Source organism: Quercus suber, unplaced genomic scaffold, assembly GCF_002906115.3.
Source record: "Quercus suber isolate HL8 unplaced genomic scaffold, Cork oak 2.0 scaffold_28, whole genome shotgun sequence".
Lineage (NCBI taxonomy): Eukaryota > Viridiplantae > Streptophyta > Magnoliopsida > Fagales > Fagaceae > Quercus > Quercus suber.
Window position 1 is genome coordinate 3,620 of NW_027069493.1, and position 26,848 is coordinate 30,467.

At 34.5% G+C, this 26,848-nt stretch overlaps 3 protein-coding genes across 4 annotated transcripts in view; 1 reads left to right on the top strand and 2 right to left on the bottom strand.

Annotated features, from left to right (window-relative positions):
- Positions 1 to 1,480: 1,480 nt before the first annotated feature.
- Positions 1,481 to 2,800, top strand: LOC111991806 (uncharacterized). The gene has a single exon (XM_024023623.1). The coding sequence runs from the start codon at positions 1,481 to 1,483 to the stop codon at positions 2,798 to 2,800; it is 1,320 nt and encodes a 439-aa protein (XP_023879391.1).
- A 6,955-nt stretch (positions 2,801 to 9,755) lies between these two features.
- Positions 9,756 to 10,103, bottom strand: LOC112030453 (monooxygenase 2-like). Its single transcript, XM_024063170.1, has one exon. The coding sequence runs from the start codon at positions 10,101 to 10,103 to the stop codon at positions 9,756 to 9,758; it is 348 nt and encodes a 115-aa protein (XP_023918938.1).
- Positions 10,104 to 10,855: 752 nt separating this feature from the next.
- The window catches only part of LOC112040877 (monooxygenase 2), a 42,097-nt gene continuing 26,104 nt past the window's right edge, over positions 10,856 to 26,848 (bottom strand). Inside the window, exons 5-6 of one of the 2 annotated variants that reach the window (XM_065769255.1) lie at positions 12,507 to 12,597; positions 10,856 to 11,570 (exon numbers count right to left, since the gene is read on the bottom strand). In XM_065769255.1, coding sequence (XP_065625327.1) covers positions 11,008 to 11,570; positions 12,507 to 12,597 — 654 coding nt within the window. In that variant the 3' untranslated portion in view covers positions 10,856 to 11,007. Of the gene's footprint in view, positions 11,571 to 12,377; positions 12,598 to 26,848 lie in introns of both variants that reach the window. The other variant, XM_065769253.1, reaches the window with a different exon arrangement.

The following is a 26,848-nucleotide window of genomic DNA, read 5'->3' on the forward strand; positions in this document are numbered from 1 at the left end:
TTTTTTTTTTTTTTTTAAATGAAGAAATATTTAACTTCTATATCCATAGTTTAGAAGTGTTGTTTAACATTGAATGTTATTAAGCTGCAAGTGCATAGTTATCAAAACCTACAAAATAATTTACAATTCTTAAATTAATAAAGCAAAACTCTCAATAGTTATATATACACACACACATTCAAAACTAATATAAATTGCAAATATATAAACAAAAACCATGATATGAGGAAGACACACCAAGTCTCAAATTTGAGTAGCAATATGACTATCTCGTAGTAATAACAATATAGACAATTCAAAATATGGAACTATATCAAAATTATAATACCTAATTCCATTATCTTTTATGTTGAATCCAAACAAATAATTAATTGAAATTAATCCAAACAAATAATTAATCAACCAAATATCATAGCTTTTAATAAGAAAACAAAAAATCACATAAACTTAAATAAAAAGCATTTAAGGTGAAGAATTAAGATCAATCTACTGAGATGCAAATACCAAAAACTCCAAGACTTAAAACTTCAAAATTTATAGAACACTCAAATTCTACTTCAAAACCAAACTAAATTCAACAAATTTATATATAACATACCAAATAAAAATTTATCGTTCCTTTGGCTGGAAGACATAGGTTGCAAGTTTGATTTTTCTCCAAAAAAATAGAGATGCTTTATCTGCCATGTACAATAAAAAAATAATAATTAGAAAAAATTTCAACCCAAAAACCAAACCCACGAAAACCATGTCAATATGGATATGGAGATTAACCCAAATACTTGTTAGAGAGATAGAGTTTCACTCCTTGTTAAGTTTTGATTAAATAAAAATATATATTTAAAAAAAATGATAATGATGAGTTTGAGTTTAAGTTGGACTTGTTAGAGAGATAGAGTTTCACTCCTTGTTAAATTTGGACTAAACAAAAAATAATTTTATTTAAATATTGTGCTAATGTGGAAAATTGCCAGAGCTTCAGAGGTTTCGGTTTTATATATATAGATTAAACAAAAATAATTTTGTTTTTAAAAAATGATAATGATGAGTTTGAGTTTAAGTTGGACTTGTTAGAGAAATAAGGTTTCACTCCTTGTTAAGTTTTAACTAAACAAAAAATAATTTTATTTAAATAAAATGATAATTTTATTTAAATATTGTGTTGACGTGAAAAATTATGAGAGTTTAAGAGGTTTCGGTTATATGTGTATATATATATATATATAGATAGATAGATAATAATAATAATAATAATAATAATAATAAATCCAATGTGGCTTGGATTGGGTGGAGGCGTTCAATTTTTTGTTCATGGGTGGTTATTTTACATGCAAAACAAAGGTACATTCTAGCAAGGTACATTCTAGCAAGGTATCGCTTAAAGTATACTTCTCTCTCTCGTTTTGTAAAAACGAGACTCTCCCTCCCTTAGTTTTAACACTGAGGGCTTGCTTTTACAATTTTTTTTACTCGATTCCTAATGGCTGACGACGTGATTAATAGCATGGAAAACATGAAACTAACATCTGAGGAAGAAGAGATTATTGTGATATCCGATGAGGGTAGATTAGCCGAGATTGAGAGCTGCAATTTGAGTCTCATTGGAAAATTTTTGACATGCAGGGCTTTTAACAAAAGGGCGGCTATGAGTACAATACGGAAAGCATGGGGCATGAATACTGAGTTGAAGATTGTTGAGGTTGGATCAAATCTGTTCCAGTTCAAGTTCCAAACAGATTTTGATTTAAACCGTGTATTGAAAGGGGGACCGTGGAGTTTTGATAACCAATTGCTTTTACTCAAGCGATGGCATAAAGGGATGACTGCGAGTAATGTCAAATTAGATCATGCATCCTTATGGATCCAAATTTGGGGGGCTCCGTTGGATATGGTGTCTCCACAAGTGGCAGCAGCGGTTGGCAGTAGACTGGGAATGGTGGAAGATGTGGAGAAACGGAGGGGACAGGATAAACCGAATTATTTTATGAGGGTGAGGGTTGCGTTACCGGTGTCTAAACCATTGAGGCGGGGAGGATTCATTGAAGATTCAGATGGGGAACGCACTTGGGTAAAATTTAAATATGAAAGGTTACCGGTTTTTTGTTATTACTGTGGTATTCTTGGGCATGACTTACGTCACTGTGCGAGCCATTATGCAGCAGAAAAACAGGGGGGGAGGGAGGTAGATTACCAATATGGAGATTGGCTAAAGGCTACTGGAGGCCGGCAAAGATCACCGCCACGACGGAGTACGGTGGAGCCTGACTTGCACGACTGGATGAGGAGTACAAATGAAATTCATGGAGTGGATACTGATATTCAGGTGGTGGAGTCCGAGAAGTTAGGAGTGGATACTTCAAATCACGTGGATAATGTTGAAGTGCATGAGATGAATCCGGATATTCAGCAGAGGAGTACTACTAGGAATAAAGGAGTGGTGGACAAGGATAATAATTCTATAATGACAAACATGGCAATAGCTGATGAGAGTCCAAAGTCACAATCCGATAGAGATAATGCTAATATAGTGTATGAGCAGATTGGGCCGAATCTACATGGCACAGCACAGCCTAAACTAAAGTCAACGTGGACCAGGATTATGAGGATGGATTATGGGCTTGGAACTTTTATAAGGCCCACGGATACTTCTTTGCTTGGAAAGAGAGGAAGCTTTACTAAAACAGAGTCTACTATATCAGATGAAGAAGAGGAAGCACAGAAAGTGAAGCGGGAGAAATTATGTCAAATTAATGATGGTGAATCGGCGGGAGTGGCTGACCACCTTTGCCGGAGGCAATGAAGCTGCTAAGTTGGAACTGCCAAGGGCTTGGGAACCCTTGGACAGGTCGTAGCCTTCGCAAGATTGTGAGGGAACAAGCTCCCAATGTGTGTTTTCTTATGGAGACACGGCTAGATAAGGAGGGTTTTGAAAAATTGTATGGTGAATTGCCTTATCAAAATAAAATCATTGTGAAGAAACCTGATTCGGGTGGAGGGTTGGCTTTATTGTGGAAGGATGATATTAGGATGGACTTGATCAATTTCACCAATAATCATGTGATGACAAAAGTGAAGGAGGAAGACGGGTCTGAGTGGTGGCTGACATGCTTTTATGGATGGCCAGAAGCGCAGCAAAAACATAAGTCTTGGGAGTTACTAAACCATTTAAAGTCTTTTGTGAAGGGTCCTTGGCTATGTATCGGAGATTTTAATGCTTTTCTCCAGTCTTCTGAAAAGCTCAGTAAACGGCCAGCACAAGTAAGCCAAGTTGAAGATTTTCGGGCTGCAGTGGAGGAGTGTCATTTGGAGGACTTGGGCTTTAAGGGATATCCTTATACTTGGAATAATAAGCGACCAGGAGAGACAAACACCAGAATCCGGTTAGACAGAGCTATTGCGACGAGGGAATGGAAAGAAAAATTTCAGCTGAGTTCAGTGGTGCATTTGGCCCCTCATGCTTCGGACCACTTGCCAATTGTTCTCCACACACAGAGATTTGAGAAGAATAGTAGACAAGGAAGGAGAGGATTTAAGTTTGAAGAAACATGGCTGCTCTGGGAGGAATGTGAGGCTATTGTTAAAGAAGCTTGGACGTTGGAGCATAATGGAGGGCACGGGTTGGTAGATATCAAGCAGAAAATTCAGAATTGTGGGGATCAATTACGAGCTTGGGGATCTTCTAAGGCCAGGCCGAACAGTGAAGACATCAAACAGCTCCAAAAAAGATTGGAAAATTTGAACATGGTGGAGACCACAGAAGCTTCAAGGGCAGAATTCTTGGAGGTGAGCAAGGAGTTGGATGATTTATTGATGAAACAGGAGATTTTTTGGGCACAGAGATCTAGAGTTTCTTGGCTTAAGCATGGAGACAAGAATACAAAATTTTTTCACTCTAAAGCATCACAACGGCGAAGGAGAAATTATATCCAGGGTGTAAAAAATTCTGATGGAGATTGGGTGGAGGAGGTGGAAGATATTTCTCAAGTAGCAATAAATTATTTTGAGAACTTGTTTCATGCAGGTACTTGTACTCAGGTTGATGATTGTCTTAGCACAGTGGAGCATAAGGTGACCCCGGATATGCAACATATATTGTCCAGTGATTTTACTGCCGAGGAAATTAAGATAGCGGTTTTCCAAATGGGACCAACAAAGGCGCCTGGACCTGATGGTATGATTGCTCTTTTCTACCAAAAGTTTTGGCATATAGTGGGTGATAATGTAGTTCGTGCTGTGTTAGACTATTTACATTCTGGTGTTATGAGCCCTGATATAAACCACACTAATATTGTTCTAATACCTAAAATTAAATCTCCTGAGAGAATGTCTGACTTTAGGCCAATTAGCTTGTGCAATGTAATTTATAAAATTATTTCCAAAGTGCTGGCTAACAGGCTGAAACAGATTTTGCCATCTGTTATATCTCCTACACAGAGTGCTTTTGTGCCAGGAAGGCTTATCACTGACAATGTGCTGGTGGCTTATGAAGTTTTACATTCTATGCATTCTCGGAAAAAAGGAAAAATAGGATCATTGGCATTGAAGCTTGACATCAGTAAGGCATATGACCGTGTTGAGTGGAATTTTTTGGAAGGCATTATGATTAAATTGGGATTTCCAGACATATGGATTCAGTGGGTGATGGGGTGTGTAACTACTCCCTCATTTTCCATTCTCATTAATGGAAAAGAATACGGAAATATCCGGCCAACTAGAGGAATCCGGCAAGGGGATCCCCTTTCCCTATACCTATTCTTATTATGTGCAGAAGGCTTCACTTCATTATTAGAGAAAGCAGGGCTGGAGGGGCGTATCAGGGGAGCTTCTATATGTCGTAGGGCGCCTAGAGTATCAAATCTAATGTTTGCTGATGATTCAGTAATTTTTTGTCAAGCCACTAGTGGAGAGGTTGGAGTGATTAATGAAAGTTTTACAAACCTATGCTAATGCTTCTGGTCAATGCATTAATATGAAGAAATCATCAGTCTTTCAGCAGTACACTCAAGAAGGGAAAAAAGCAGAGAGATTGTGTCATTGTTAGGGTGAAAGGTGGTGGACAGATTTGAATCGTATTTGGGCTGCCTACACTGGTAGGAAGGGCAAAGTATCAACTTTCTCCTATCTAAAGGATAGAGTTTGGAAAAAATTACAAGGGTGGAAAGGCATGATGTTATCAAGAGCAGGCAAGGAAGTATTAATAAAGGCAGTTATACAAGCAATTCCTACATATGCAATGGGGTTTCCAGTTGCCGTTAAATTGTGTGAGGAACTGAATGCTTTGTGTGCTAGATTTTGGTGGGGACAAGTGGGTAATGGAAGAAAGATTCATTGGAAGGGTTGGTAGCCTAACTCAACCAAAGGCGGAGGAAGGGATGGGATTTCGGGATTTGAGGTTGTTCAATCATGCTATGCTAGCTAAACAAGCTGGAGGTTAATGCAGGACCAAAATTCTCTCTTCTTCAAATGTTTCAAAGCTAGATACTTTCCGAGATGCCACTTTTGGATGCTACTGTGTCTCCCAATTGTTCGTATGTATAGAGAAGTATTATGGCTGCCATGCCAATTTGAGAAGCGGATCTTGTTGGCGTGTGGGAAATGGTGAATCTATAAAAGTTTTGGTGGATAAATGGATTCCTAATTATCCATCAAATAGGGTGCTGCATCCAGTTCATGAGGGTGTGGAGGATTGGAGGGTTCGGATCTTATAGATTTGGATTTACATGGGTGGAGGAAGATACCATCATGACAATATTTAATAGAGAGGATGCGGAGGCTATATGTAAAATTCCCTTAAGCCATAGGCATGTGAATGATGTTGTGGTGTGGCTGCATAATAAAGAAGGTGTTTACACAGTTAGATCCGGGTATCATGTGGCTAGAAAAGTGCTTAGGGAATGGCTGAAAGTTCAACAAGTTCTGGGCAGCAAATTTGGAAGAAACTGTGGAGAGTAAGGGTGCCTAACAAATTGAAGGTATTTGTGTGGAGGGCTTGTCATGAGATACTGCCAACCCGAGTAAATTTGGCCAAAAGAAATATTATTAGAGAGAATTTATGCCTGTGCTGTCAGCGAGCTCCAGAGACCGTGATTCATGCTCTTTGGGAATGTCCAGCAGCCCAAGATGTGTGGGCTGGTAGTTCCACCATGATGCAGAAATGTGCTACTAACTTTCATGATTTTATGCAGCTTTTTGAGGCTTTGATGAACAGACTTGATGCGGCTGGGCTGGAGCTTTTTGTGGTGCAAGCTTGGACTGTGTGGAATCAGAGGAATACGATGGTACATGGCGGACAAATAAAGAATCCTTGCTGGCTGAACAGACGTGCAATAGACTACCTGGATGAGTACAGAAATGCACAGGAGCAGCTACTTGTTTCGAACACAACCTCAAACGGACACCATTGGAAGCCTCCACCTCAGACTATGTATAAGTTGAATTTTGACGCAGCTGTGTTCACGGAACAGCAGAGTTCTGGAATTGGAGCAATAATCTGAAATGCACAAGGGGAAGTAATGGCTGGAATGTCAGCTAAAGGGCCCTATGTGAGAAATAGAGAAGAGGCAGAAGCTTTGGCGTGTCGACAAGCAGTTGTTTTTGCCTTGGAAGCTGGATTTCAGAGCTTGTAATTGAGGGTGATAACAGCACAGTAATGAAAGCCATCTCGGGGTTATCCTGCCATAATTCCTTACTTGGGCATGTATATGAGGATATTTGTGCTTACCTAAATGGGATGCAGCGGGTTTCAATAAGTTGTATTAAGAGAGGGGGAATATGGTTGCGCATTCTTTAGCAAAAGTATGCAAAAAATATTAGTGATGTAGTCTATTGGATAGAGGACTCACCACCACCTGCGGTGGAGGCTTTGTACCAAGATTCTTTACATGTTAGTGAATGAATGAATGCCTCATTTTCCAAAAAAAAAAAAAAATTCTCACTTATACTCACTAACTCTCTACAAAATAGAATTACTCTTTTGTTAGCTTTAAAACTCTTTTTGTTAGTTTTAAAACTCCTCCAATCTACAAAACTTACCTCACGTATTATTATTATTTTTTTTTTTTACTTCATCACAATGTATTTGTTTTCTTTTGTACTCCTTTTTTTTCCAATTTTTTTTTAAAAAAAATTTCATTACACCTTTAGGTTTTTTTTTTTTTTTTTATTAATTGGAAAAAGGAGAAATTTCAATTATAATAAATGTAAATTATTATTTTTTACCCAAAAAATAGAAGAACTCACGTGCGTGCTCAGAGGCTAATAATATTTTAATGCAATAGTAAAAAACATAAAACTTTTGTTGTGGGTGTATTATAAAGTGTGGTACTAAAATAGATAAAATAGTATTTTAAATTGCTAAAAATTATAATTTTTAGCAACTTTACTGTAAATGCTCTTATGGAAATTGCAATCATCGAATAAATGCCATAAAATCCTCTATGGCTGTGTTTGGTTGCTGTAAAATATTTTCCAAAAAATAGCCTATTTTTCGGAAATGCTATTTTCGGGAAAAGAAAAGATTTTCAAGTATTTGGTTGCTTATGAAAATTATTGTAGAAATATTTTCATGTGTTTGGTTCTATTCTGAAAATGCTATTTTCCTACACATTTTTCACATTTTCTCGACATCCAAACAAATTTTATTACAAAAAATTTTCAAAATCACATCCAAATCCCAACACCACACACCACCGAAACTTCATTTCAACCCACGGCAGCAAACTTCGGCAATCAAAAGCCATAAAAGAAACAAAACCAAAGAAAAAAAAATCATCAAATCCGGTCAGATCGTTGCGGTTAGGCCACTAGGTTCGATCGACGCGGCACGGTGCAACTCGCTTGGTCTCGCCGGTGCGGTGCAACTCACTGGTCTCACCAGCGTGGTGCGTTCGTGGTCGAAGGTCGCCGGCGATGGCTCTGGGCTTGGAGCGGCGGTTCATGCTCTCTCTCTCTCTCTTCGTGCTCTCTTTCTCTCTATTTTCCGAAAATGGTTATTTGAAGTGAAATAAAAATGGAAATTCTTTTCACCCTTGACTCATGATCAACTGAAAAGGATTTTCGAAAAATTGATTTTTCATGCGCAACCAAACACCCGAAATTACAGAAAAGCATTTCCGGAAGTGGTTTCACCCAAAACAAACGCAACCTATGTTCTTATTGTCTGTTTTAAATGCTCATTCATTCTTTTGACTAAAACCTCTAATATAGAATAGGTTCTAGATTAGTTCACTTGAAATGTCTATTTCATGATTCAAATTTTATTTTTTTATATTAAATAGTATACATATTGTCACCTCATAATAAAATTTAAATCACATGACACTCATTCTCAAAAAAAAAAAAATGACATGACACTACTCATTAAACACATTTTTAAATTATAATATTTAATTGGAAACATGAAACAGATCCATTAATGCACGTCTTTGAAACATCCATTACGATGCCTTAGAGCATTCGCAGCAGTGCATCTAAAATTTTAACTATTTAACTACACAAAAAGCCACTTTATCTATTTTACCTACACACATGCTACAACAGTGAATCTATTTTAGCTTTTAACCCAATAAAATAATATTCCTACAACAATAAAATAATATATCAAACTACCCAAAAAAAAAAAAAAAAAAAACATCACAACACCATCCACAACCAACTCTACCATCAGCCACAGCCACAGCCACAGCCACCACCACCACCAGCAGTCCACAGCAAGGAAAAAAAAAAAAAAAAAACCCAAATCTCCAATCTTTTTCCTTAGCCACAACCACAGCCACAGCCACAACCACCACCAACACCACCACCACCACCACTAGTCCACAACAGGAAAAAAAAAAAAAAACTCAAATCTCCAATCTTTTTCCTTAGCCACAAGCACAGCCACAGCCGCCACCAACACCAACACCAACACCACCACCACCACTACCAGCAGTCCACAGCAAGAAAAAAAAAAAAAAAAAAAAAAAAAAAAACCCCAAACATCCAATCTTTTTCCTCAACCACAACCACAGCCACCACCAACACCGCCACCACCACCATCACCAGTCCACAGCAAAAAAAAAAAAAAAAAACCCAAATCTCCAAGCACTCCAATCACGTCGGCGAGCTGGGTCGGCGATCCACGAGCAAGCACTCCAATCGGCGACTTGGGAGACCGGAGTTGAGAGAGTGAGAGAACGTAGTGAGAGAGTGAGAGGCCGGAGTGAGAGAGTGAGAGGCCGGAGTAAGGCGAGACCAGAGTTAGAGAGTGAGAGGCCGGAGTTGAGAGAGTGAGAGACTGAGTGAGAGAGTGAGCTTGAGAGATGTTCAGAGAGCTGAGACTCTTGAGTCTGAGACGAAAAGAAAGAGATGGCAGAGAGAGAAGGAATATTTTAATGAAAAAGGGAGAGAAGTTAAATAAATATATATATATATATATATATTTTTTTTTTTTAGCTTTGCGCTACAGTGCACATCTATAGATAGATGTGCACTGTAGCTGAACATCTAAATTTTTTACTTATGCCTCCACTGTTGCAGCGTCATTTTTGTGGTCAGTGGTGCCAAAAAATAGCAATATAACTATTTAGCACCACTGCTGCAAATGCTCTAACATTTGGGCAAGAAGCGATCACACCTTTTACTACAATAGAAGTGTTTGTTTATCATTTTGATTTAAAACAAATATAACTTATTAACTTATCCAAAGAAAAAACATCTGGCTATATATGTACCATAACAGCTACAATACTATAAAGCATTTGTACATATGATTGAATTCAAGAAATCCTATGCTTCCCACAATCAAAATCAGCCTTCTTCAGCTGTAAGCCAGCCAGGAATGTAGCCAAAATTTTATCCCTTAAGAAGGCCATAATTTTGTCATTACTTTGCTGGATAAAACCAGCAATGTAAGCTGTACTAATGAATTCAATGCTTTCCCACTTCCTCTCTTTGGCATACTTCTTCAACCCCATTTCAATCCTCTTATTTTCATCCATTTCTCTTTTATTGTTTTCTTTTGATTCCTTACTTGATTTTTCAGATAATGCCTTAGCAAGACACCTTGCTAAAACAACACTATCTTCTAGAGCAGCACAACCACCTTGGCCAATGTCTGGGATCATGAGGTAGAGTGCATCACCAGCTACACAAACATTGCCTTTGCTTACATTTCTCCAAAGAAGTTCCCAAGGATATCAGTACCTTAATGGGTATGGTATAAAACTATCTAATTCTGTGTTTTCTATGACAACCCTTATTTGATCAAATACTTCTCCAAGCTTGTTTAACACAAAATGCTACATTTTAGCTGGGCTATGCTCTCTCTCTCTCTCTACAAAGAAAAGAAAATGAACAAAATTTTTGATATGGCCACATGTTTATTCTAGTAAACCATATGCATTAATATTCAATATACTAACCAAACTTATGCATTCCAATAAATATTATTATTTAGAAAATAAAAAGAATAATAGCCAAAATTGAATTAAATTGAGTACAAATTAGTCCGCCATGCAACCATGCACAAAAAAAGGTCGACAGAAAACCAAATTTGGCTGTATCACTAATTACCAAACACAAATATTTTCATAATTTGCTTAGATGATAAGTTGTGATTTGAAAACATAATTTTTTATATTGTTTCACCACTTAAACTACTTGTATTATGCCAAATCATTTCAATTCATACTGACAGTTATGAAAGGAATAGAAAATTCTCCCCATTTTACTTAAAATGGAAAATTTTCATATCTCGTTTAATATTTTAGTTTTGGATCTAAGTAACTGTGTATAAAATGCTATAGGTCATTTAATAATTTAAATGACGTGATACTAAATATTTGTAATATTTATTTTGAATTATAAAATGAATCAATTTTAAATAAGATTTAAAGTTTTATTTCATGGTAGACCATCACTGGTAAGAAAAACCACTAAAAGTTTTTTGAATAACGATGACATATATCTCATTTAGCACATCCTCTCACTTTATACATATGCAAAGCATATGTATACGCATGACTGCATTCAAGAAATTCTGAGCTTCCCACAATCAAAATCGGCTCTCTTCAATAGTAACCCAGCTAGGAATGCAGGCAATATATTGTCTCTTAAGAAGGTTGTCACTTGTCCATTACCCTGATTTATAAAACCAATAAAATAAGCTGTACTTATGAGCTCCATGCTTCTCCATCTCCTCTCTTTGGCATACTTCTTCAACCCCATCTCAATCCTCTTATATTCCTCTCTTTCTCTATCACCTTTCCCTTTTGTTTCCTCACTTTGTTCTTTTAGTAAAGCCCCAGCAAGACACCTGGCCAAAACAACACTATCTTCTAAGGCAGCACAACCACCTTGGCCAAGGTCTGGGGTCATGGGGTGGAGTGCATCACCAGCTACACATACATTGTCTTTGTTGATGTTTCCCCAAAGAAGCTCCCAGGGATGTCTGTACCTTAATGGGGATGATATAATGGAATCCAATTCAGTATTTTCAACAATAGCCTTTATTTGATCAGGTACATATACATTTCCTAACTTGCTTAACACAAATTGCTTCATTTTAATTGGGTCATCTTCTCTCTCTTTATCTGCAAGATATGAATAAGAACAAATTGTTAGAGATGTGACATTTTTATGATTGTTGAAACGATTTGCTCGATCTGATGGGAGTAACATCATTTTTACTTGGATCCACCACTGACAACAATTTAATTACAAACCAATTGCAATAGATCATATCAACAATTGTTGAAAAAGTTAGGAAAAAAATTGTGTTGCAAGAGTTTTTATTTATTTTTCTTGATAATTGTGTTCCTAGACTTTATTGAATAAAAATTGCGCACTGTGATTATATTTGGAAATTATTAATATGGAAATTGGACTCAAGTAACCAATCATCTTGAATTGGGTCTTACAGCATGCATCCATGCACATAAAATAATGTAGACAAAAAACCAAAATTGGCTTTATGCACTGATTACTAAACACAAGTTGTGATTCAAAAACATCATTTTTTATATTGATTCACCAATTAAACTACTTGTATTATGCACAAATCATTTCAATTCACATTACAGTTATGAAAGGAAAATAATTTTCTCCCCATTTTATTTAAAATGTAGAAATTTTATTTCACATTTAATATTTTAGTTTTTGGATCTAATTGTGTATAGAATGCTAGGTCAATTAATAATTTAAATGATGTGGTACTAGATACAATTTTTGATATTTATTTTTCTAAAAAAAGTATTTGTAATATTTATTATGAATCCATGTAAATTAGAGATGAAATGAAATAAGTTATGAAAAAATTGTGTATCCTAGATTTCTTGTTCCAATTAACATGCTCCTAAAAGCAAAGAATCAAGCATGTACTGAATTGGTCTGGGGCTCACCTTCGCTTGTTGCCAAAAACCAATAGACACCAATGTCATTATAAGGAAGAAAACCAGATCGGAATCCTTTCCCAAAAAATTGAAAGAACTTAGGTTCAAACCCATGATTGGATTTAAAATTTACACAACCTCTGATGGAAGCTCTCCCTGTGAAAGTCGGTGCCTTGAAACCCAGCCACTTTGCCACAACTGAGTTCACTCCATCACACCCAATCAACACCTTCCATTTACAAAGTTGATACTCCAATAAGACCCAAGTAATTATACAATAAAAAACAGATAGTTTAAGTACTACATTATTTAATTACATTAATAATTACACATATGCTTTTGAGTTCAATTATCTTAAGCCCCCACCTAAAAAAAGGCCTGGTGAGTTTAGCTTGTGGAAAAGGAGACACAATTATGAGTTTATTGTGATGATAAAACTATTCACAAGTATTACTTAAACAATTCATAATCACTTATCATATAATGTATTTAAAATACATGTGGGCAATTTTATCAATCCCCGCATAATGAATTGGAAAGTTATTCCTTAAATCTTTCAACCACTCCATAGTCCATACCTAATCCAAGAAGAAATCAATATCCACTTTTGACAATTTATGATAATATATGAATTGAACATATATGGGCCCAATTAAAGATAATTGAGGGCCTAGAAGATAAATGGTCCACTCATCTATAAAATCTGTAAATATCATGTGTATTTTCTAGGCCTATATTATGAGTGAAGATGCATATATCCAATATATGAGATAATTACAATATCTAATGGGTCTTTTATTTTTATTTTTTTACATCAAATAAATGCTCTCAACATTCACAACTTGAATATTGCCCCAAAAAATGACCCAAAAGCAAGAAGAAAAAATAAACAATAGGTGATAGTGATACTAACACTTGGATGAATTTACCTTGGTCTTGAGAATGGTTCCATCAGCAAGATGCACAAGCTTATAAAAGCCTGATGTCTCTATAGAAACCACCTTGGAAGAGAACCTAATGGTGCCGCTTGGGAGCTCCTTTGAAAGGGCTTCCAACAACAGCATCCTATTCACACAACGAAATTCGTGGTCTCCACTGCACAAATAGCAATTACCAGGCTTGCTTAAAGTATCTTAATTACGAATTATAAAATTATTAGAATTGTCACAATTGTTCATAATTTTTGGTTACCTAAGCTTAGTAACTAGTTTCATTACAACCAGGAGTCTGAGAGAGGGTTGCAAGGGCCATTACACAATGTTAATCATGGCAGTAAGAGTATTATGAGAGATTGTTTTGGAGGTTAGTAATAAGATGTGTGTAAATAGGATGAGACTAGTTGGGCTAGAGTTTGGGAAAGGAAATTTAGCTATCTTTGTCAATGCAATAATTATCTCAAACTCATATTGCAATACATTTCATATATAGTTCATATTTCCCAAACTATGTGGGTTCTATGGGATCCACGTATTATTAGAGCGAGGAATGAAGATGCATATAGATCATGTACAAGATATTTTCTCTTGTCAATGTGCCCAAAGACAGAGAGAGAGAGAGAGAGAGAGAGAGAGAGAGAGAGAGAGAGAGTTATAACTTGTATGATATAGGAAAAAAAAATACATAAATAAAACAAAATACAAACACTATATCTATCCTAGCAAATTCAAAATGAAACACAAACGCACCTAAAAAATTTCAAAATCAACCACAACATGCTCACATCCAAAAATTTAAAAAAAAAAAAAAAAAAGCAACTCCAAATACAAACACTATAGCTATCCCAGCAAATTCAAAATGAAAACACAAACCCACCTAAAAAAATTCAAAATCAAACACAAAATGCTCACATCCAAATTTTTTTTAAAAAAAATAGCAACTCCACCCCTACACATTCAACCGCCACAAACCAACCTGCAAAAAGAAATCATCAAATTGATCAGAAATCTCGTAGACCCACGAAGCAAAGTTGACAGCAAAAAAGGAATAGACCAAAACTATTATAAAAAAATAAATAGACCAAAACAATCATAATTAAAAAAAAAAAAATGCTTACCTGCAACTAAACAACTAATGGCTTCAAACACCATCTACAAATTTGAACAAAATCAATAAGCTGCAACACCATCTGCAAATCCAAAACCCACAAACATTAACACCACCACAAACAAAACAAAAGAAATAAAATCAAAATGGAGAGAAAGAGAAAAGTATCAATTCAGGTGTGAAGTGAAAGAAGATTGAAAGAAAAACAAAAGAAGAAAGATGGAGAAGTGGAGACAAGGGAGAAAACGAAGGAAAGAAAAACAAAAATGAGAAAGGAAGTCTGAGACTTGGCGTGGAGAGATAAGGGAGAAAAAGAAAGGAAGGAAAAAAACAAAAAAAAAAACCAAAAGAGAACTTAAGGAAGACTAGTATGAGGCTTTGGCGTAGAGATATGGGAGAGTGGGGGTAGGTGGGGGTTTTAATGTTTTTTTTTTATAAAATATATATATATATATATAAAGAAATGATAAGTACGTATGTGTTTGTGTGTGTGTATATATATATATATAAATGATATATTTATAATATTTTTATAACAAAATTTTAGTGATTGGTTGTTATTATTAGGATAAAAATGTAATCTTAGTGTTAGGTTCAAATTTGAACCAATAACAACTAACCATCTATGATTTGTTGTGAAAATATTGTGGACGTAGTATCGCTCATATATTAAAATATATATATATATATATATAAAGAGAAATGATATGTCAACAATATTTTCACAATATTTTTTACAACAAATTTCAAGTGGCAGGTTGCTACTGATTGTTATTATTAAGGCAAAAAGAAATTTTAGTGTTAGGTTCAAATTTGAACCAATAACAACTAACCACCTATGATTTGTTGTGAAAATATTGTGAAAATATTATGGACATAGCATTTCTCATTTAAATATAAATATATAATAATATATACATTTAAATAAATAAATAAATTTATTTATATTATATTCAAATGTTTTGAAATTTGCCATAAAATATTCTAGGCATATTTCGTATTTTTCTTTAATGCTGAAACTCATTTAGTTTTAGTTTAATTTAGTTTTTTATTTTTATTTTTTAAAGAAATATTGTAAAATATGCCATAGAATATTTCTAGAATATTCTATGGCATATTCCGTACTATTCGTTTAAGCTTAACACATATGGCTCTTTCTTTTTCTTTTTTTTTTTGGAATATGGTAGAAGATGCACTTTTTGGACCTATAGTGGCATTTGGTAAATGCCACTATAAGTCCCCTATTTAAAATTTGTTTTCGTGCCGGATTCCTTTTTTTTTTTTTTGGTGCTGGGCTATAGGCCCTACCTAACCGAAATAAAATAAAATAAAATAGAAAGTGCCATAGTGTCATTTGACAAACGCCACTATAGACCCTTGTAAGCCCAGAACCTATAGTGGCGTTTTAAAAACGCCACTATAGGCCGTTGGAAACGTTGCTATAGACCCATTTTTTAAAACGCCACTATAGGAAACTCCAAACGCCACTATAGATATGCCTATAGGAGTGTTTATAGAAAACGCCACTATAGGGTACCTATAGTGGTGTTTTTTACAAACGCCACTAAAAAAAACGCCACTATAAGTCCATTTTTTTGTAGTGTTAAGATATAAATATCCCTGGGACCTTATTTGGGGAAACATCAGCAAAGGCAATGTTTGTGTGCTTGGTGATGCATTCCACCCGATGACCCCAAACATTGGCCAAGGTCCTTGTTCTGCCTTAGAAGATGGAATTGTTTTGGCAAGGTGCCTTGCTAGGGCTTTACTCATGAAAAAAAAAGTGGGGAATCAAAAGAGAAAGTTGATAGTGAAAGTGAGAAATATAAGAAAATTGAGATGGGGTTGAATAACTGTGCCAAAGAGAGGAGATGGAGAAGCATTGTGCTCATAACCACAGCTTATGTTGTTGGCTTTTTCCAACAGGGTGATGGGAAATTCACCACCTTCGTAAGAGACAAATTATTGGCTACATTCCTGTCTGAGTTGCTTTTGAAGAGGGCTGATTTTGATTGTGGGAAGCTTAGCATTTCTTAAATTTAGTCATATGTATATGCTTTGTATTATTGTTGGTATTTTTCACTCTAACAATTGTCAGTTAGTAGAAACCGAGAAACCTTCACAGTGTTCATGCTTGTTTGGCAGTCATTTTTTCAAAAAAAGGTTTTTTGTATTTAAGTATTAAAGTTGTGGGATTTTGTGTGATAATTGAGTGATGAACGGAAGAATAAAAGAGAGAGCACACACAAAAGTTTTCGTTGTTCGATCTAACAGCCTAAATCCAAATGAGAAAACTATTGATGGCTACATATTATATGAAGCATTTTGTAATACAATGAACCCAATGTAGGATTTATATACTAAAAAATATTTGACTAACTTTAGGTTAACTATAGACAAACTAAGGTTAATATGCATGTTAAACAAGTCCATGAGCTTATTGCCATTGGTTTAGGCCACTATGGCCATAATATGTCTAACACCCTCCTTTAAACATGAGGTGAAGGTTTAAAATTTTGGGAGAATTATTGTTAAGTTCTTACGGTATTAGAGTAAGAGATCATGAGTTCAATCCCCTATATCCACCTTACCTCGCATTTAAATTTCTACATGTTGGGCCCCCACTCAAGGGTAGATTAGGCGGCCCACATGTAAAGGGGGAGTGTTAGATTAAATGATTAAATTTATTATTTCCTAGTAATTTAAGCTTTTGGTACTTGTTTTCACAAAATATTATTTAGAAAAATGTTCTAAAAAATTATTATGCAAAACAGTTTTATTATAATGCCTCTCTCTCTCTCTCTCTCTCTCTCTCTCTCTCTCTCTCTCCTCTCTCTCTCTCTCTCTCTCTCTCCTGATAGGAGGTAAGGAACAAGTGATTGTGCCAAGGAGTATTATCAAGAACCAAGCTGTGATTGGCTTGTACTTTGCTCTTATGGCACTCTTTTGTCAATGCCAATTTGTTGTCAGGTAGCTGTTCTATTCACCATAATTTTATAATATTTTTATTATATTTTCATAATAAATTATAAATAATAAATTATTATTAATTTTAATATAAATTTATAATTTTTTTTTCCTTTTTATGATAGTAAATAATAATCTGCTACATATAATTTATTGTGAAATGAAGTGTGATTTGTTCCTCTCACCGGCATATGAAATTAAAATCAAATTACACGATTGGGTTTTTCAGTTCTTTTTTTAATAAATGAAAACAGCTGGATATTGTTGTTAGTTGTTGACTAGTTGGTTTGTATGTTAGGGGGATTTGATTTTGAAAGCACATAGATAAATTGAACAAAAGAATGAACAACTTACAATATTGTACTGTAGTAGATAAGGTTTGATTTTTTTTTTTTTTTTTTAAGAATCAATTCAGTATGGTTTTATTTAATAGTTTGAACGATTTGAGGAACAAATTTTATCCAAACTAATAAAAGAAAAGACAACCTAGCACTCCTAGTTCTAGTAAGACACATGAGAGCATGAATAGTTCTAAAAAGAACTAATAATAGAATTTAAAACCTTTTTAAAAGATGACCAAAGGAAGATAGAGAATTGTTTTCATTTTTGATCGTATTGATGACAGTCTTTGAATCTCCCTTGAAAATGGATTGATTTAAATCTATCTCGTGGACGAATTAAGCAGCCCTTCTTGCCATTAGCTTCTCCAAATCCACTATAGATGGAGGTAGTGGAATTTTCTCGAATAATGCTGCCATGACCTCCCTTATGGAATTCTGAACCACAACACCAATTCCAACTTCATTCGAATTTTCAAAGACCACTCCATCAAAATTTATTTAATACTTTTCTATCGGATGTGGGTGGTTTCCATATGACCTTTGCAACTCTTAATTTTGGTGCAAGTGTTAATGAATGCTTCTAAAACTTATCCGGGCTACTTTTAGCAAAATCAAGAATATTATCAAGAGGGATACATGACTCATTTATTAAATGTGTCTATCCTATCTCAATTACAACTTTTGTCAATTTTGTCTCACAACTTTTAATATCAAAATAATTTCACCCTTAATTTGTTAAATTTTTAACATGATTGTCCCTACATTGATTATAGGATACATGTGATAAATAGAAGGAAAGGAAATCACAAAGATACATAGGTTGGATGTTGCAATATTGAACAAACAGATTTCGAAACATTGAAGCAAGCATGGAGGTATAAAAGGATAGAGCTCAAAATTGATTTGATGAGTGGTAGCCTACCTGCTCGGGAAAGCAGTTTACTTTTCAACCAACAATTTGTTGGAAATTTTCTTTACAACCCTTAAAAAAGATTTGCTTTCCAACATCATATAAACTTCAAATTATCCACTTGGATAATGAAAAAACTTTACTGATAGTTCTGATTTTTTTTTTTCTATGTTTTTGTATTTGAGTAAAAAGTAAATTTTAATTAACTTTGGTCTTTTATTAACAGGCTGCATTAAGTGAATCTTAGGGCACTAGGACCAACTCGAAAAATCTAACTTATGTTTTAACTCGAAAAATTTAACTGGGGTAAAAAATGTCTCACTTTAAGAAAACTTTTTGAAAAATACGAAAATTAACATTAAAGATGAGAAATCCTAAAATAACAAAAGTTCCTAAATGACTAAATTGGATGCTTAAGCCTAAGTTGTCTCTATTGAGATTGATTCAAATTAAATTAAATTGATTCAAAGTGATTTAAACAGACTAAATCCAATTGCTCTAATTCAAAGTAAATCTAATTGAATTAAACTGGATCGAACTGCATCATCTTGAAGTAAACCAAATTGAAGGAAATTATCTCAAAGTATATTAAATTGCAACAAGGTAAACAAATTAAAGCCTAAGTCGTCATTCTAACATCAAATTGATTCAAAGCAAAGAGAAAGTCAGATCAAACATGAACAAACACTAAAGTATTGCATCAAACTTAACTAATACTTGATTAAACAAGATCTCAATTATAAATGAAGAAACTTACAAGCATAAAGTTTTCTACAAGGCCTAAGAACTACTTTGATTTCCTAAGAATCTAATTNTTAACTCACAACATCACTCTTCATTAACTATGACTTGAAATATTACTTGATGGCCATTTTCCATCTTTGTTCATAAAAAGTCCATATCCTTAAGGGTTTTTTTTTTTTTTTTTTTTTTTTGTTTTTGGGGTTTTTTTTTTTTTTTTTTTTTTAAATTTTTGGATGTGAGCATGTTGTGGTTGATTTTGAAATTTTTTAGGTGCGTTTGTGTTTCATTTTGAATTTGCTAGGATAGATATAGTGTTTGTATTTTGTTTTATTTATGTATTTTTTTTTTTTTTTGTAACTTTTAATTTAATTAAAATTGTAATAATAATTTAATTATAATCTTAATTCAATTAAAAAAACTTTTTCACGTAAAAAAAAAATTCTTTTGATTACCAAAAATATAGTAGCGTTTGTAGAGTCTATAGTGGCGTTTCACAAACGCCACTATTGTACCGTCACTATAGACCTATAGTGGTGTTTATAAACGCCACTATAGCCTTTTTCAAAAATTTTAAAAAAAAAAAATTTTGGTCTATAGTGGCATTTATAGGGCGGTTCTATAGTGGCGTTTTTGTAAAACGCCACTATAGGTCTATAATTGCAGTACAATAGTGGCATTTACAAACGCCACTATAGCCCAAATGGGCCTATAGTGGCGTTTTTAGTACCTAATGCCACTATAGGTCCGGTTTTTTTGTGGTGATAACATAATATAATCCAATTCAATGTTTTCAACAATGACCTTTATTTCATCAAGTGCATTTGCTAACTTGCTTAACACAAAATGCTTCATTTTAGCTGGGTCAACTTTTATTTCTTTCTCTGCAAGATATAATAAGAACCAAAGTTGTGATCATGCTACAACAATGGACTATGATCATAGTGGGCAAATTATAATATGGGAAACTGTTTTAGCCAAAAAAATAATTACATGAGAAATGGTACCCATGGATCCTAAAAGCTCAAAAATGTGTTGAAAACACAATAGCTGTTTAGACCCCCAAATTAAAATTACGGATCGATTAATTTTACACTAACTTAATACTAAGTGCGGAATAGTGTAAATGCTAGCAGATAAACAAACAAACTGCTCTAATCCATAATCATAGCAACACAGCAGTAAAATGGAATGTAAAAGAGTAGGGAAGAAAGATGCAAACACAAGATAACACACCGATGTGTTATTGAAGAGGAAACTGAAGAACTCAGCGAAAAACCTCTCTGCCACCCTTCAAGCGATAATCGATCCACTAGACAATCAGTTGGGATACATGGGTTAGCAAGAGATCCTCCAAGCCTAATCTACCCGATGTACCTAAGCCCTCCAAACTCCTACTCCAACAAGGCTTCTCAGAACCGTGTCTTGTCTAGCTCTCCGGATCCTGCAACAAGCTCCATGTTGCATCTGCCATCCCTGGCTTCTTCCAATACTTCCTAGCAGCACCAAAACCTCACTTGACACTCTAAAAGGGTGTGGTAAGTGTTTGAGCTATCAACCTCTCATGGAAATGGAGAGATAGGAGTTGAGGAAATTCTACAAGCAAATGTGTAGAGGATTGTGGGTATAACAATCTCTAACTCTCAAGGTGTTTGGCTAGGGTTTTCTCTCAGAAACACTACTCAACATTTATGGGTAATGTGGGTATATATAGTGTGAGTACAGAAAGTGTGTATCAAATAGTACAGTCTGGCAGAACAGAATGTCTCACGGGTGTCTCGCGGGAAGGCCTTACCCACGAGATACTCGCAAAACACAACTATTGCCATCTGTCCTAACTCTTTGCATTCCAGTCGTGTGTAGCGCACATGGCTCACTTCACGGGATGCTTAGTCGCGAGATACCTGCGAGAACTCCTCAGTCTTCAGTTGCTTAAGTCTTCACACTCTCTCACTCTCTCTCTCTATCACACAATCCTTATAATCAAATCCCACAATAAATACAGAGTACAAAAGATTGAATGAAATTACAATCAAATTTGGCACGAAATAAAAGACAACAAAACACATAGTTGTAAATCACAACTTTATAGGTCCAATCGTCTTGAAATGGATCCAATACGGATTGAGATCCACCGTGCAATTGCCTTTGACATGTGAGAAGGAAAAGTTAAACACATTAAAAAAAATTAAAAACTAAAAAAAAATAAAAATTGTGATCCAAGGATTGAGATTAAAGTGAATTTTTAGACATTCAACCTCAGCCCTTAAAATATATTTGCATGATACAATAATCCTTATGACACTTGATCTCAAACCGGTCCTACACTAAGGATGCATAGCTCCATCCTCTGTGCACAAAAACGTACATTACACATGACAAAATACAAAATCTGTTGTTTGCTCAAATTACTAGAAAACATTTTCCAATAAACATGCACCAAATTTTAAGAGTCATGCTATAAAAACAATGTGTTTCACAAAATACATAACAATTATTGAGTTGTTAAATTTTTATTGATTTGTATTTAGGTCCAACACTAACATGTTTATTTTTAATTATTTACAGTCCGTTACCTCAATGGTAGTAAAAAATAGAAACAAAAAATTTGTCTCTATATTTTCCTGTAACACTTTTCCACAAATATATAATTTGAATTTTACCCTCTAAAGTTTAGGAGTGTTTGAATTTTACATCTCCAGATTATGAAATTTTAGGGAGTATAATCCAAAAACCTCCCAAATTTTAGGAAGTAAAATCCAAGCACTCCTAAAATTTAGGGTGTAAAATCCAAACTATGAAACTTTATGGTATAAAATCTAAACACTCTCAAATTTCGAAGGTAAAATCCAAGTTCTGAAACTTCAGGGCATAAAATTTACACACTTACAAACATTAGAGGTGTAATTAGTAATTTACCCAATATATATATATATATATATATTTTAGAGAGTTTTTACCTATGGCGTCCACTCTTGGTGATGATCTTTATTATCAAATCAAGTCACCAATCGATTTTTGATATAGGTGAGGATTGAATCCTAAATTTCTTATTCAACCATTAGAGACTTTCCTAGTTAAGCTAATCGGAACCTCCAAACTCAATATATAATTAAGTAAAGTGTAATGAAACAAACATGGAATTGGGGCTCACCTTCGTGGGATGTGAGAACCCAATAAACCCCAATATCATCATTAGGAAGAAAACCAGATTGGAAGCCTATCACCATGAATTGTAAGAGCTTAGGCTCAAACCCATGATTGGACTTGAAATTTATCCAGCCCCTAACAGCAACTCTCCCTGTGAAAGTTAGTGCATTAAAGTCCAACCACTTTGCCACCACTGAGTTCACTCCATCACATCCAATCAATGCCTTTCATTCAAAAACATCAAACGCATCTAAGCTTTTTAAATAGCATCTTGTTTAGAGAAAAAAAAAGTATAAAACTTATATTTTTCTATCAAAGAAAGTTTGACTCCAAACATGTTTGAAGTTATTTTACTCAAACCTATTATGTGGCAATTTAAAAGACCATTAATCTATTTTTTAATGAGTCATGTGATTTGTTGGAATAATACACATGAGTAGTCTTATAAATCGTCATGTAATGAGTTGGAAAATATAGCTCTAAACATGTTTGAAACCAAACTTTGTTTGATAGGTCACAATCTGAATGACCCCTTGTGATTCACCCTAATTAATTAATTTAGCCAAGTAATTAATTAATCAATTAATCATGCAATTTTATGGAAGCACAAACAAATCACCAATCAACTAAATATGCAGCGGAAAATAAATAACACGGTGATTTGTTTACGAATGGGGAAAACCCTAATGGCAAAAACCCCACCGGGTGATTTTCAAGTCACCACTCCCGAAACTCCACTATTATCAAATCAAGCGGTTACAAGTAAAGGAATCCCAAGTACCTTACCAACCTACAGTTGAACCCTTACCCCAATACCCAATTGGACTTGATCTGTAGTGACAGTCTCCACCTTTAATGCACGGCTCCCAAGTACGTGACTAACCAATGCGCGGATCTAAGTACGCGACTTCAGAACACCAACTGAGGAAGAATGGTTGGCTGCAAAGTTCTTCAGTTCATCCACTTGATGAATAGCAGGAAGATGCTTAGTTACAAAACCCTATGGTGCAAATACACAGCAACTTCTTGAGGAAGATGAACTAGGTCAAGAATTTCGTCTGTTGATCACAATTTGCTTAACAGAATTGCTCAATATAATGCAACTTGTGTCACACTAACGGCTCTTAAAATAATTCTTTTATATGTTTAGGGTTAGAAGAAAAGAAGGCCCAAAAACATATTCACGGATCCCAAGAAAATCAGATTGGAAATCTGACTTTTTAAATCTCGACAGATAGCAGGTGTCGAGTAGCTGTCGAGAAGGTGTCGAGCTTTAAAAACTTTGCACTTCAGCTTGCTTTCTCTTGGACAGACTTGATGACTTCAATACTTGACCTTGAAACATTGTTTCTTGAAGTATTAAAAACACCTAGAACTACCCAATTACAAGCAGAGTGCGTTTTGTCAAAGGATTAGCCAATTTACATAAATAAGTGACATATGTTCTTAAACAAGTTAAAACATATATGTCCTAACATTGTTGTTTCCAATGTGCTTAGACAATTGCAAAGGAGTGAAAGTGAGTGTAAATTATAATAAGTGTTCATTATTACCTTATCACCTTTTGAAGTTTGAGTACAATTTTCTAGGTTAATAGGGATACCTTGTGAAAACATTTTTATATATAGATTAAAAAAAAAAATCCTAATACTATCTTGTTATGTTATTTAGGATATTAATAAATTTAGAGACAAATAATATTTTACCATTGTTAATATAACTTGTTGTGATTAGTGTATAATTAAAATGTTGTCAATGGTATGTCAATATGAAAATGATGTTGATGTAATTACAACTCACCACCTTTTATTATTATTATTATTATTATTATTATTATTATTATTATTATAATAAGAAATTAGTACCCCAGCTTTTGGCCGTATTATTTCTCTACTTGCCCATGAAAGTTTCACTACAGCTCCCCCCAATAGATTTATCATTAATATGTACTAATAAATTGAATCTAAGACCTTACATCATGCCTAAACCAAAAGTCTAACATCTGGGTATTCCATGGACTTAACTCACCACCGTAATGAGTTATGAAAAACATGTTTTGGACTAAGTTAGCAGATGAATGATTTATTCAACAATTGTGACTTTAAATCTATTTGGGGTTTCATAGTAATGGCTTCCCTAGGTCTACCTATTTGGCTACAGATACTCCAACAGGGTTCAAAATATGAAAAAGGCAGATTGCTCTCTTGGCTTATACCTACAAGACAAAATTCAAATATAAAATATGGGTCACTGGTCACTTTATCAGCACCAGTGCTATTTAAATGGATTGTAAGATTAGGTAATTTAGACAGGGTCTTATGGCATTCCCGTCGGCTTATATAAAAAAATACGCATCATTAAAAAAAATAATAATAAAATAAATAAATAAATAAATAAACTCACTTTATTTATCTCACTTTACCACTAACACATCCTACCTGACATTCTTTATTTTACACCGCATAATAAGATAATCTATAGTTTTAGAGAGAATAGATGAGAAAGGGAAAGCTTACCTGCGCTAGAGACCAGAGGATATTGACAAAATTAAATATAGAAAATGCTTAAAAAGAAATGCATGTGAGCTACGGTATCCTTTATATTAGAGAATATAGTAGCAACATGTAAAGTTTTCTACAGTGATGCATAATGCGTTGGACTTTGGAGGTTTGTTTTAGTGGTTTTTTGCTACAGTATTCTCTAAATTGCATTTAAAATAAACCTAATGCATGACCCAATGATCATGCTCTTATGAATCCTTCAACTCTCAATATTCTTTATTTATTGCATCAAATTATGGTCCCAGTAGAATAAAAATAAAATAGTAATAATACTTCTGGTGATTTTACCTTAGTCTTGATAATAGTTCCATCAGCCAGATGCACAAGCTTATAGAAGCCTGATTCCTCTATAGAAACTACCTTGGAAGAGAACCTAATGGTACCACTTGGGAGCTCATTTGCAAGGGCTTCCAACTACTTTCTATTCACACAACGAACTTCATGGTCTCCACTACACATCATACAATAGTTATTCGAGCTTGCTTATAAAACGTCTCAATTATGAATTATAATTTCAAAAGAAAATAATCAGTATCGTATAAATATTTTGGTCACCTAAGTCCACCAATGACCAAACTTTTGGGTATATACGTGAAAAAATAACATAATAACATTGTCATTACAACCAGCTGGAGTTTGAGAAAGGGTCATAAGGGTCATTACTCAATTTTAATATTACTTAGGTGATGTTCTGAGGGGGATTGCACTTGACACCCAAAAAACCTCTAACATTGTACTTTACAATGGGTAGAGATGGCAATAGGGGACAAGATGAGATAGTATCATGGAGTGCCCTATCTCCGTCTCCTTTTTAGGCGGAGGAAGCTAGTGCAATGTGGGAAAGTGAGATGAAAGAGAAGAGAAAGGGTGGGGGTGAAATTAATAAAAGAGATGATTATTTCGGAAATCAATTTGTAATTATATATTATCTGTAAAAAAAAATTTTATAAAAATTTAAATTGTATATATACACACATCTTAGGATGGGGAAAACCTCAATGGAGAGAGAGAGAGAGAACAACAGGTTATAACCTGCATATATATGGGCACTATAACCATAAGTAGAGCTTTGACTTACAGTTTTCCTTTGCTTTAAATGGCATTGCTGTGGTTTGTGTCCTTAATTGTAGAGGTGGCCACATTCCTGCTACAATCATCTGCTGGTCAGTTACATGGTGTGGTTTTCTGGTATTTGTGCTGTGCACTACTGGGAGGTCAGTTCCATTTTCTAATATAAAAAATGAGACAACTCTTAGTGATTACTAGAACTTCTCATAGCTAATTTGTAATATGAACCAGCAATTAATCATTGGACCAACAACTAATCATTGTATTGTCAATGAAACAATGGTAGAAAACCAATTCCAAGTTAAGAGTTTATATATTTCCAAACTTTGCAATTTATTGGAAATTAATGTCAATTTTTCTAGGTTATCTTGCCTCAGAAAAGGTTTTGCCTTCAAATGTTTTTACCTCCTGTTGCTAGCCCTCAAATGGGGATGGAATATGTAATTATTATCATCACTTCAACAATAAGAAGTGGTTATTGAAGTTGTATCTATACTACTATTTAAGGGGCTTCCTCTGTTTGGATTCCTCATTTTATATTCTACAATTGTTGTTGAGCTTTGTGGGGCCTAGTTGTGTTTGATCCAGATGATGATCCAATCTGAAATAATGTTGCGTAGTTTTAATAGGAAATTTTCTGAGATTTAGTCCATGGAGCGGAGACTTGGGCCGACAGCCCAAGCCGTAGCACATTGTGAA

Coding starts and splice junctions, on each gene's coding strand:
- LOC111991806 (XM_024023623.1), top strand. CDS start 1,481: ATGGCTGACGACGTGATTAATAGCATGGAAAACATGAAACTAACATCT.
- LOC112030453 (XM_024063170.1), bottom strand. CDS start 10,103: ATGATCCCAGACATTGGCCAAGGTGGTTGTGCTGCTCTAGAAGATAGT.